The sequence below is a fragment of the Salmo salar genome, chromosome 19 (genome assembly GCF_965601325.2).
Source record: "Salmo salar chromosome 19, fSalSal1, whole genome shotgun sequence".
NCBI lineage: Eukaryota > Metazoa > Chordata > Actinopteri > Salmoniformes > Salmonidae > Salmo > Salmo salar.
This window is the reverse complement of record NC_138309.1, coordinates 71,025,953-71,037,866: the sequence shown is the minus strand read 5'-3', so window position 1 is coordinate 71,037,866 and position 11,914 is coordinate 71,025,953. Positions and strand designations below refer to the sequence as shown.

General features: G+C 41.7%; 1 protein-coding gene across 2 annotated transcripts; it reads left to right on the top strand.

The window, feature by feature from the left end:
* The first annotated feature begins 1,639 nt into the window (after positions 1-1,639).
* On the top strand, positions 1,640-6,170 carry LOC123723991 (inhibitor of nuclear factor kappa-B kinase subunit alpha). Of its 2 annotated transcripts, XM_045702621.2 has the most exons (11): positions 1,640-1,975; positions 3,575-3,698; positions 3,857-4,008; positions 4,103-4,164; positions 4,298-4,407; positions 4,500-4,549; positions 4,660-4,768; positions 4,895-5,042; positions 5,607-5,698; positions 5,820-5,919; positions 6,026-6,170. In XM_045702621.2, coding segments are annotated over exons 2-11 (903 nt in total). In that variant the 5' UTR covers positions 1,640-1,975; positions 3,575-3,696; the 3' UTR covers positions 6,104-6,170. The 2 variants fall into 2 exon arrangements, with proteins under 2 accessions (XP_045558577.1, XP_045558578.1); XM_045702622.2 differs by lacking the exon at positions 1,640-1,975 and having other exon boundaries at positions 2,006-3,698.
* The last annotated feature ends 5,744 nt before the right edge of the window (positions 6,171-11,914 follow it).

Below are 11,914 nucleotides of genomic sequence, written 5' to 3'. Positions count from 1 at the left end.
TGTTGCAGCCAGCATTAGGAGAAGACAGAGTGGTCATTGGAGATGGCATGGTTACTTGTGACCGCAATTGGTTGTTTTTCCAATCCATCAGTGGGACCAAACTATGCATTAACCTCCCTGGGCAAGGTGGGACGTTTGCGTCCACAGCCAGTGGAATCGCGTGGCGCGAAATACAAATACCTCAAATGCTATAACTTCAATTTCTCAAACATATGACTATTTTACACCATTTTAAAGACAAGACTCTCGTTAATCTAACCACATTGTCCGATTTCAAAAAGGCTTTACAGCGAAAGCAAAACATTAGATTATGTCAGGAGAGTACCCTGCCAAAAATAATCACACAGCCATTTTCAAAGCAAGCATATATGTCACAAAAACCAAAACCACAGCTAAATGCAGCACTAACCTTTGATGATCTTCATCAGATGACACTCCTAGGACATTATGTCATACAATACATGCATGTTCTGTTCAATCAAGTTCATGTTTATATCAAAAAACTGCTTTTTACATTAGCATGTGATATTCAGAACTAGCATACCCACCGCAAACTTCCGGTGAATTTACTAAATTACTCACGATTAACGTTCACAAAATACATAACAATTATTTAAAGAATTATAGATACAGAACTCCTTTATGCAATCGCGGTGTCAGATTTTAAAATAGCTTTTCGGCGAAAGCACATTTTGCAATATTCTGAGTATATAGCCCGGCCATCACAGCTAGCTAATTTGACACCCACCAAGTTTGGCCCTCACCAAACTCAGATTTCCTATAAGAAAAATTGGATTACCTTTGCTGTTCTTCGTCAGAATGCACTCCCAGGACTTCTAAAATAGCGATAATATTCCAACCGGGCGACGTTGTATTCATTCAAAGGCTGAAAGAAAAAAATGGAGAATTCTCTTGAATGCGCATCTCCAGTGTCACTGTTCTCAGCCTGACCACTCACAAAATCTCCTGCTGTTTTTCGCCCAGAGACAGGAGAGACGTCATTCCACTTTCTGGCACCTTCTGAGAGCCAATGGAAGCCTTAGAAAATGTCACGTTACAGCAGAGATACTGTATTTTCGATAGAGATGCCACAGAAGGAGAACAAATTGTCAGACAGGGCACTTCCTGTGTGGAATCTTCTCAGGTTTTGGCCTGCCATATGAGTTCTGTTATACTCACAGACACCATTCAAACAGTTTTAGAAACTTTAGAGTGTTATCTATCCACTAATTATATGCATATTCTCGTTTCTGGGCAAGAGTAGTAACCAGTTTAAATCGGGTACTTTTTTTATCCGGCCGTGCAAATACTGCCCCCTAGCCCCAACAGGTTAAAGTAATGATGAACTGTTGTTTCTCTTTGCTTATTTGAGCTGTTTTTACCATAACATGGACTTGTTCTTTTACCAAATCGGGTTACGGTATTTTCGGTTTACCCTCCCCTCCACCTTGTAACAACACAACTGACTGGCTCAAATGCATAAATAATGAAATAAATTCCACAAATGAACTTTTAAGAAGGCACACCTGTTAATTGAAATGCATTCCAGGTGACTATGAAGCTGGTTGAGAGAATGGCAAGAGTGTGGGAAACTGTCAAGGCAAAGGGTGGCTATTTGAAGAATCTCAAATATAAAATATATTTTGATTTGTTTAACACCTTTTTGGTTACTATGTGATTCCATATGTGTTATTTCGTAGTTTTGATGTCTTCACTTATTCTACAATGTAGAAAATAGTAAAAAATAAAGAAAAACCCTTGAATGAGTAGGTGTCCTTAAACGTTTGACCGGTAGTGTACACACACCCATGTCAAATCACACACACACTTGCTTACACACACACACACTGACATGTTTTCATTTCTCTCCAGCGAGGCTGGGACAGCGCCATAGTCTACCTGTTTGATAAGAGTCTGACTAAATACTCTGGACCTTTCAATGCCCGACCCCTGCCTGACAGCGTCAACTTCATAGGTAGGCATCACAACTACACTATCCCATAGGTAGGCATCAGAACTACACAACCCTCTAGGTAGGGCTGGGCGATTATGGCCAAAATATAATTTCACTGTATTTTTCACATTTGTTTTGGTATTTTATGTTTTTGAATAATACAAATTCAAAATTTAGTTTTGAGTACTGCGTGACCCTAGGGTGACAACATATACATTCTAAGTGATTTCAATGGGTCTTCCTCCATTCGGATTTGTTTTATATTGTTCAATTAAACAAATGTTCTGCATTTTCATATTTGTTTTCCTGCTCATTTGAGATCATCTCCACACTGCCATGTAGGGCTACACGATATTGGCCAAAAAATCTCTGATTTAAATAAAAAATAGGTTTTACCAAATGTTGCAGTTGAGATTTTGACTTTCGATTTAGATTAAAACACTTGGGTGAGCTATTGAAGTCATGGAAATATAATGATTATTTTAATTCTATAGTTAGAATATAATAGTAGGCACTTTGAATACTCTGTATGACATGACAATGAATTAAAGTGCCAGGGAGGAGTTATTGTGACACGGTAGGAACCAAAGTGTTGGTCAATGTTTCCTACGGTACCCTATAGTCTTTGGCTACATTAAATGTTTTCTCTTAGCTACTTCATGTAGGTAACTTATTCCTGCTTCGCCTAATCCTCTTCGGTTTAGAAGATACTGTTACACAAACAACATGCTGATTTAGGCCTACACCATAACTGGTATCAGGCTGTATTAGCTAGCTATGTTTGCTCCGACTTGGTACATTTATTAGCTAGCCAGCTAACTAGCTATTAGCATTAGCGGCTAACAGGATTTAGGCACAACATGCTTTGAAAAGACAAACTAGCTGTTTGCAGATATTGTAATTATAGAGGTCTAGTGGATTTTTAGTAAGACACAAAGTGGAAACAGCATGGTTGTCATCAACATTGTTGCATGATATGCATTGACCATGCAGACTGAACGCAAGTGTGTCCTGGTCGAGCAACAACAACATGCGCTCCTTGAGTAACAGGGGGCGGGGCTTGATCTGTGTAGAAAGCGTATATTATAAAAATGTACCTTACACATGGCGTATCACATTTAACAAACCAAACATTAAAATACCATTATAGAAGATAAAGTAAAAACCCAAACCGGTCTGTGCATCAATACCTGTATATTGTAAAATACGGTATACCACCCAGCCCTACCTCCTAGGTAGGCTTCACAACTACACAACCCCATAGGTAGGCTTCACAACTACACAATCCCATAGGTAGGCATCACAATTTAACAACTCCATAGGTACTGTAGGCTTAAAAATCTGCCAAGACTATCACTATATGCTCTTCCCAATGTGAGTATTCTTTGATGCAGGGTAAAAATTGGGAAAAGCTAATAGCAAGTCTGGACAAAATGTAATTCTGTTAACCTCATCCCCAGGCTATTGACAAAGTGCAGATACAGTAAATGTCTGGGAATGATATTACAATTCTATTGAAGTTGATGTCTGTAAGCAGGAAGTCGCCCTGCTATGTATGATGATGTCATATTGCTGCTGTGTCTAAATGTGACTGTTCCTCGCTGTGCGTGTATGTGTTAGTGAGGGAGACGAAGACCCAGCTGCCTCTTGCTGCTCTAAGGAAGGTGTGGGGAGAGGCGGTTAGCTATGTCTGTGGTCTGAGAGGGGACTACAGCAGACTGTACCAGGGACAGAGAGCTGCCATGTAGGTGCACACACACACACACACACACAAATGCGGCACAGACACACTTGTACACACTCACACATAGGCATGGCACAAACACACACACGCTTGCCTTTCTGCCCTCATTCTCAACCTTGTGTGTGTGTGTGTGTGTGTGTGTGTGTGGGCACATGTAGGTTGAGTCTGCTGCGCTACAACACCAACCTGACGCGGTATAAGATCGTGTTGTTTAGCCAGTCTCAGCAGCTCAGAGCCAAACTGGCCTTCTTCACCACCAGCATACAACAAGACCTACAGCACTACGACCAGCAGAGAGACACTGGCATCTGTAAGCTGTGTGTGTGTGTGTGTGTGTGTGTGTGTGTGTGTGTGTGTGTGTGTGTGTGTACTGACTGTTTTCTGAACTCTGACCAAACCTGTAGCCTCTGAGAAGTTGCTGAAAGCCTGGCAGGACAATGAACAGAAAGCTGCTGCCTTTACACAGGTACTATACTATAGTTTTGTATGACAGCTGTCTACTCTACCAACAGCTTCTGCTAGCATGTATGGACTGTGAGAGAAGCATTTGATGGCATAGCTTCAGTGTCTGTGTGCATGCATCGGTATGTGTGTGTTAGGTATCAGAGGTGGGCTATCTGGATGAGGAGATAGTGTGTCTCCACTCTGAGATCGTGGAGCTGCAGAGGAGTCCGTTTGCCAGGAGACAAGCTGACATTATGGAACAACTGTAGGTGTCTCACATAATTCTACAGCTTTGAAAACTTTCTATGAAATGGACAAAGTATCGTTTTGTAAATAAATATGTTTGTGTGGTTTCAGGGAGGAAAAGGCCATTGAACTTTACAAGCAGCTGAAGGCCAAATGCAAGAGTGAGTAGAACCACTTCAGCACAATACTGATCTAGTATAGGCTGGTAGAGGTGTGTCTGTGTGAGAATGTGGATTCTCATTGGCTGTACTGGTTTTGTGTGTGTGCGCAGGTCCAGACCCCCCTCATGGCTACAGTGACAGTTCAGAGATGGTGAAGACCATTGTCCAGACAGTCCAGAACCAGGACCGAATCCTCAGAGACCTGTACACACACCTCAGGTACACACACACACACTCCTCAAGTACACATGCACACACCTGTACACCTACCCTTTTCTCTTTCTCCCTCCCTCTAGTAAGCCAACACCCTTTTCTCTTTCTCTCCCTCCATCTCCTTCCCTCTAGTAAGATCTTGGAATGTAAGCGTCGTATTGTAGCATTGTTTCCTAAGCTGGAGGGGGCAGTGGAAAGCATCAAGGCAGCAGAGGCTGCGGTCATGACTATGCAGATGAAGAGACAGAGAGAGTTCTGGCACCTGCTCAAGATTGCCTGTGTAAGTAAATGTGTGCACAAACACACAACTCCTGTTTATAGGCACACAGCCCAACAAACACCAGCAGTACAGTGTTATTACTGTTGTCATCAGTTTTCTTTACATGGTTGGGAAGGTTACTTTCTAAATGTAATCCATTAGTAACTAGTTACCTGTCAAATCGTAATCTTTAGGACTATCCAAACTTTGTAACGTAATCTGATTACTTTCAGTTACTTTTGGATTACTTTCCCCTCGAGACATAAGGATCCATCAAACGCATTTGGTGTGTCATCATAGTGGTCTCTGACTTGTGGTCAGACTCGCTCAATGGAACAAACTTAAACTAGCGCTTTTTTTTCAATGCTGAATTTAATGTAATTGAGAACCAAAAGTGTCATAATGTATGTTTCTTTTTTTTTCACAAACTTTTTAAAAGTAATCCGTGAAGTAATCAAATCGCTTGTCAAAAGTAACTGGAATCTGTTTACAAGTTTTTTTTTTTGCTGATAATGTAACTGATTAGTTTGTTTTTTTTGTAATCCGACTACAACCCGGGTCTTTACTATTTTATTTTGTGTGTAGGCCCAGAATGGCAGTCACAACTCTCTAACCCCCAGCTCAAACGCCTCTAGTCCCCCTCCTCTCACCATGAACCCACTAGGACACACACACAGGTAAGACCATACTAAGTAACTAACGTAGTAATGTAATATGATCTCTAAGACCACCCTTTACAGTTCTACCAAAGAGTAACAAATGACAAAATAACCCCCTTTGCACCATTCATGTTCTCAGTGAGTCAGTACGCCACCTACTGGATGAGAACCAGCGTTACCTGAGTCAGCTGACCTCTCTACTGCAGGAGACCTCACAGGACAAAACATGCAGTATCATGGTGCGTCCACGAGACTTGGGTGTGAGTGTGTGTGAGGGGGGGGGGGGGGGGGGGGGGGGCGGTTCTGTGTGTATCCTGACTGACCCCTTGCCTATCTCCGATGCAGGACCAGGACTGGAGTTGGACTCAGTATGGATCTGTGGTTGACCCAACCCTAGAGACTCTAGACACACACACGCACTAATAATGTGTGGGTTGACTCATAATCCGCAGTCCCTGTGGTTATATCCACAGGGTGGGCGGATATAGGGTCATGAAATATTGTGTGGATGAAGGGTGGGGGGCGGGCGGGTTGAATAAAGAGAAAATACATTTTTAAAAATCTATAAATGTATCATTCTTGTGCAAGTTATATCTCTATAGGCTACATTGAGGTTTTTCTTTCATTATTTTGAGGCTTTCTGGCATTAGTGCATAAGCCTAAGCTTTAGGGCCTAACTGTATGTGTGCCAAATACCCTACCCGCCTATTGCCAAATGCTTTTGGGAATAGGCAGAAAAACTGGCGTTTTCACAGCTTTCTACTTCCTTACAAACGGTCAAACTGATGTAATTTGGACATTTTGCACAAAAAAAGGGAAAGTAGTTTTTTTTTTTTTTATTATTGCATTTTCTCCCCGGTCCCTCTCTTCTCCGCGAAAGAACTTTACCGGTGTCAACTAGATTTAATTCTATCGATTTGTGACATTCTGAACAATAATATATTTTGTGACCGAAGAGAAGCTGCATGTATCAACTCAAGTTTTATTGGTCAAATACACATGGTTAGCAGATGTTATTGTGAGTGTAGCGAAATGCTTGTGCTTCTAGTTCCAACAGTGCAGCAATATCTATAAAGTAATATCTATCAATTCCTCCACAACTGCTTAATACACGCAAGTCTAACTAAGGAATAGAATAAGAATATATAAATACAGTTGAAGTCAGAGGTTTACATGCACCTTAGCCAAATACATTTAAACTCAGTTTTTCACAATTCCTGACATTTAATCCTAGTAAAAATTCCCTGTCTTAGGTCAGTTAGGATCACCACTTTATTTTGAGAATGTGAAATGTCAGAATAATAGTAGAGAATTATTTCTTTCAGCTTTTATTTCTTTCATCACATTCTGAGTGGGTCAGAAGTTTACATACACTCAAATTAGTATTTGGTAGCATTGCCTTTAAATTGTTTAACTTGGGTCAAACATTTCGGGTAGCCTTCCACAAGCTTCCCACAATAAGTTGGGTGAATTTTGGCCCATTCCTCCTGACAGCTGGTGTAACTGAGTCAGGTTTGTAGGCCTCCTTGCTCGCACACACTTTTTCAGTTCTGCCCACACATTTTCTATAGGACTGAGGTCAGGGCTTTGTGATGGCCACTCCAATACTTTGACTTTGTTGTCCTTAAGCCATTTTGCCTCAACTTTGGAAGTGTCCTTGGGGTCATTGTCCATTTGGAAGACCCATTTGCGACCAAGCTTTAACTTCCTGACTGATGTCTTGAGATGTTGCTTCAACATAATTTTCCTTTCCTCATGATGCCACCTATTTTGTGAAGTGAACCAGCCCCTCCTGCAGCAAAGCACCCCCACAACATGATGCTGCCACCCCCGTGCTTCACGGTTGGGATTAGTGTTTTTCGGCTTGCAAGCCTCCCCCTTTTTCCTCCAAACATAATGATGGTCATTATATCCAAACAGTTCTATTTTTGTTTCATCAGACCAGAGGACATTTCTCCAAAAAGTACGATCTTTGTCCCCATGTGTAGTTGCAAACTGTAGTCTGGCTTTTTTATGCCGGTTTTGGAGCAGTGGCTTCTTCCTTGCTGAGCGGCCTTTCAGGTTATGTCGATATAGGACTCGTTTTACTGTGGATATAGATACTTTCTACCTGTTTCCTCCAGCATCTTCACAAGGTCCTTTGCTGTTGTTCTGGGATTGATTTGCACTTTTCGCACCAAAGTACGTTCATCTCTAGGAGACAGAACGCGTCTCCTTCCTGAGCGGTATGACGGCTGCGTGGTCCCATGGTGTTTATACTTGCATACTATTGTTTGTACAGATGAATGTGGTACCTTCAGGCGTTTGAAAATTGCTCCCAAGGATGAACCAGACTTGTGGAGGTCTACAATTATTCTTCTTAGGTCTTGGCAGATTTCTTTAGATTTTCCCATGATGTCAAGCAAAGAGGTACTGGGTTTGAAGGTAAGCATTGAAATACATCCACAGGTACACCTCCAATTGACTCAAATTATGTAATTTAGCCTATCAGAAGCTTCTAAAGCCATTACATCATTTTCTGGAATTTTCCTGTTTAAAGGCACAGTCAACTTAGTGGATACAGTGAATTATACGTGAAATAATCTGTCTGTAAACAATTGTTGGAAAAATGACTTGTGTCATGCACAAAGTAGATGTGCTAACCGATTTGCCAAAACTATAATTTGTTAACAAGAAATTTGTGGAGTGTAAAACGAATTTTAATGACTCCAACCTAAGTGAATGTAATCTTTCGACTTCAACTGTATATACTACAGAGTCAGCACATTTATCCCAAGACAATGCAGTGTGGTCATTGTAAAGTTTTTTGTCATGTTTCAAGTGTTTGCAGAAGGGAGAAGCCGAGATGTCCAAATTGTGGAAAAGATCATATGTGTTGTAAAAGTGGGGAAAATGTGACATGTTGCAATTGCAGTGGGAACCATGAAGCTACATCTTTCGATTGCCCGACAAGGGTGAAAGAGAATGAGGTGGCCAAAGTCAGGGCTGTCCAAAGCATTTCATATGCAGCAGCTGTTTAAAGGCATCAGGGTTTGAATGGTGCTCCTGAAGAGTCCATGGTGGTGGATAGGCCTTCACTGCAGGCTGCAGGGGTTGCCTTTCACCAGCGGATTAAGTTAGTTTCCATATCACATGGATTTTCTTTTTAACATGTTTTGGTTTTTCAACCCATCCAGTTCGTGGTGGCAATACACTTTTTTTGGGTTGTAGTCCACCATAAAACCCACAGAAGAAGGAGACCTGTGGGAGTGACTGGAACTGCAACAGTCTTTTGACCATACCATGTTGTTTGTTTCTTTGGTTTAATGATCGGGATTCGTTTTGGTAGAATTCTATGTATTTGTATATGAAGAAGAACGACAAATACATTTATTTTTCAACTTAAATCAAACTCTGGACATTGGATTTGTATGCGTCGAGACTAACATTTCACCACTCTCCATTGTGGCTAAATGATTAGAATGGAAATTGTATTGGGACAATTATATTGTAACATTTTGGCACTACATTTAGTCAAAATATTACGCTGGAAAAGACTAAGTTAGAATTGAAAAACTGGATTGTTTGGAAAGACAGATAAGCAATGAACAAGGGACTCACGCGACCTCAAGACTATGGCGTAGAAAAGACTCACTTAGGTATGCAAAGTAGTCTAACAAGCGCACAAACTTTTGGATTGATTAATGGGTACATTTAAGTGTATGGCTACATTTATCATGTATTCAAAGTAATGGAAAGTTTGCTATTGGGGTGATTTATTTGGACAAAGGATTGAATGCATAGAATCCGATTTCCCATATCCACTTCCTAATTCATTGAAGTGTGATATTAATTATATAGTGACACTGTTAAAGGAGCACCGGATCGCTTATTGATCTATGTTCATGGTTGCATATCGAAATATATATTATGATAGTCTATTGAGGGAATATGGCTGAAGATAATTATACCACTGCAGATAGCGTTGTGTTTTGGGGCGACATGGCGCTAGTGGAGGAGCTTTAATCAGAAAAGGCCTTGGAGAAAGTTTCCCAAATGTGCAAATCCAGAAGGGGTAAACTGGGAAAGCCTGCTCGCAAAATGAGCATTGGTACTGATCTGATGACTGTCAATAATAATCCAGACAAGCTTCAATGCCATACAACTCTCCTTCCGTGGCCTACAACTGCTCCTAAATACAAGTAAAACTAAAATGCATGCTCTTCAACCGATCGCTGCCTGCACCTGCCCGCCCGTCCAGCATCACTACTCTGGACGGTTCTGACTTAGAATATGTGGACAACTACAAATACCTAGGTGTCTGGTTAGACTGTAAACTCTCCTTCCAGACTCACATAAAACATCTCCAATCCAAAGTTAAATCTAGAATTGGCTTCCTATTTCGCAACAAAGCATCCTTCACTCATGCTGCCAAACATACCCTCGTAAAACTGACCATCTTACCGATCCTCGACTTTGGCGATGTCATTTACAAAATAGCCTCCAACACCCTACTCAACAAATTGGATGCAGTCTATCACAGTGCCATCCGTTTTGTCACCAAAGCCCCATATACTACCCACCACTGCGACCTGTACGCTCTCGTTGGCTGGCCCTCGCTTCATACTCGTCGCCAAACCCACTGGCTCAAGGTCATCTACAAGACCCTGCTAGGTAAAGTCCCGCCTTATCTCTGCTCGCTGGTCACCATAGCTGCACCCACCCGTAGCACGCGTTCCAGCAGGTATATCTCACTTGTCACCCCCAAAGCCAATTCCTCCTTTGGCCGCCTCTCCTTTCAGTTCTCTACTGCCAATGACTGGAACGAACTACAAAAATCTCTGAAACTGGAAACACTTATCTCCCTCACTAGTTTTAAGCACCAGCTGTCAGAGCAGCTCACAGATCAGTGCACCTGTACATAGCCCATCTATAAATAGCCAAACATCTACCTCTTCCCCTACAGTATTTATTTATTTATTTTGCTCCTTTGCACCACAGTATTTCTACTTTGTACACTCATTTACTGTCAAATCTACCATTCCAGTGTTTTTAATTGCTATATTGTATTTACTTCGCCACCATGGCCTATTTATTGCCTTTACCTCCATTATTTCACCTCATTTGCTCACATTGTATATAGACTTATTTATCTACTGTATTATTGATTGTATGTTTGTTTTACTCCATGTGTAACTCTGTTGTTACAGTGAGGGGAAAAAAGTATTTGATCCCCTGCTGAATTTGTACGTTTGCCCACTGACAAAGTAATGATCAGTCTAGAATTTTAATGGTAGGTTTATTTGAACAGTGAGAGACAGAATAACAACAAAAAAATCCAGAAAAACGCATGTCAAAAATGTTATAACTTGATTTGCATTTTAATGAGGGAAATAAGTATTTGACCCCCTCTCAATCAAAAAGATTTCTGGCTCCCAGGTGTATTTTATACAGGTAACGAGCTGAGATTAGGAGCACACTCTTAAAGGGAGTGCTCCTAATCTCAGTTTGTTACCTGTATAAAAGACACCTGTCCACAGAAGCAATCAATCAATCAGATTCCAAACTCTCCACCATGGCCAAGACCATAGAGCACTCCAAGGATGTCAGGGACAAGATTGTAGACCTACACAAGGCTGGAATGGGCTACAAGACCATCGCCAAGCAGCTTGGTGAGAAGGTGACAACAGTTGGTGCGATTATTCGCAAATGGAAGAAACACAAAAGAACTGTCAGTCTCCCTCGGCCTGGGGCTCCATGCAAGATCTCACCTCGTGGAGTTGCAATGATCATGAGAACGGTGAGGAATCAGCCCAGAACTACAAGGGAGGATCTTGTCAATGATCTCAAGGCAGCTGGGACCATAGTCACCAAGAAAACAATTGGTAACACACTTCGCCGTGAAGGACTGAAATCCTGCAGCGCCCGCAAGGTCCCCCTGCTCATGAAAGCACATATACATGCCCGTCTGAAGATTGCCAATGAATATCTGAATGATTCAGAGGACAACTGGTGAAAGTGTTGTGGTCAGATGAGACCAAAATGGAGCTCTTTGGCATCAACTCAACTCGCTGTGTTTGGAGGAGGAGGAATGCTGCCTATGACCCCAAGAACACCATTCCCACCATCGAACATGGAGGTGGAAACATTATGCTTTGGGGGTGTTTTTCTGCTAAGGGGACAGGACAACTTCACCGCATCAATGGGACGATGGATGGGGCCATGTACCGTCAAATCTTGGGTGAGAACCTCCTT

Coding starts and splice junctions, on each gene's coding strand:
- LOC123723991 (XM_045702621.2), top strand. Junction 5,699..5,819: donor CCACTAGGACACACACACAG/GTAAGACCATAC, acceptor TCATGTTCTCAG/TGAGTCAGTACGCCACCTAC. Junction 5,920..6,025: donor ACAAAACATGCAGTATCATG/GTGCGTCCACGA, acceptor TCTCCGATGCAG/GACCAGGACTGGAGTTGGAC.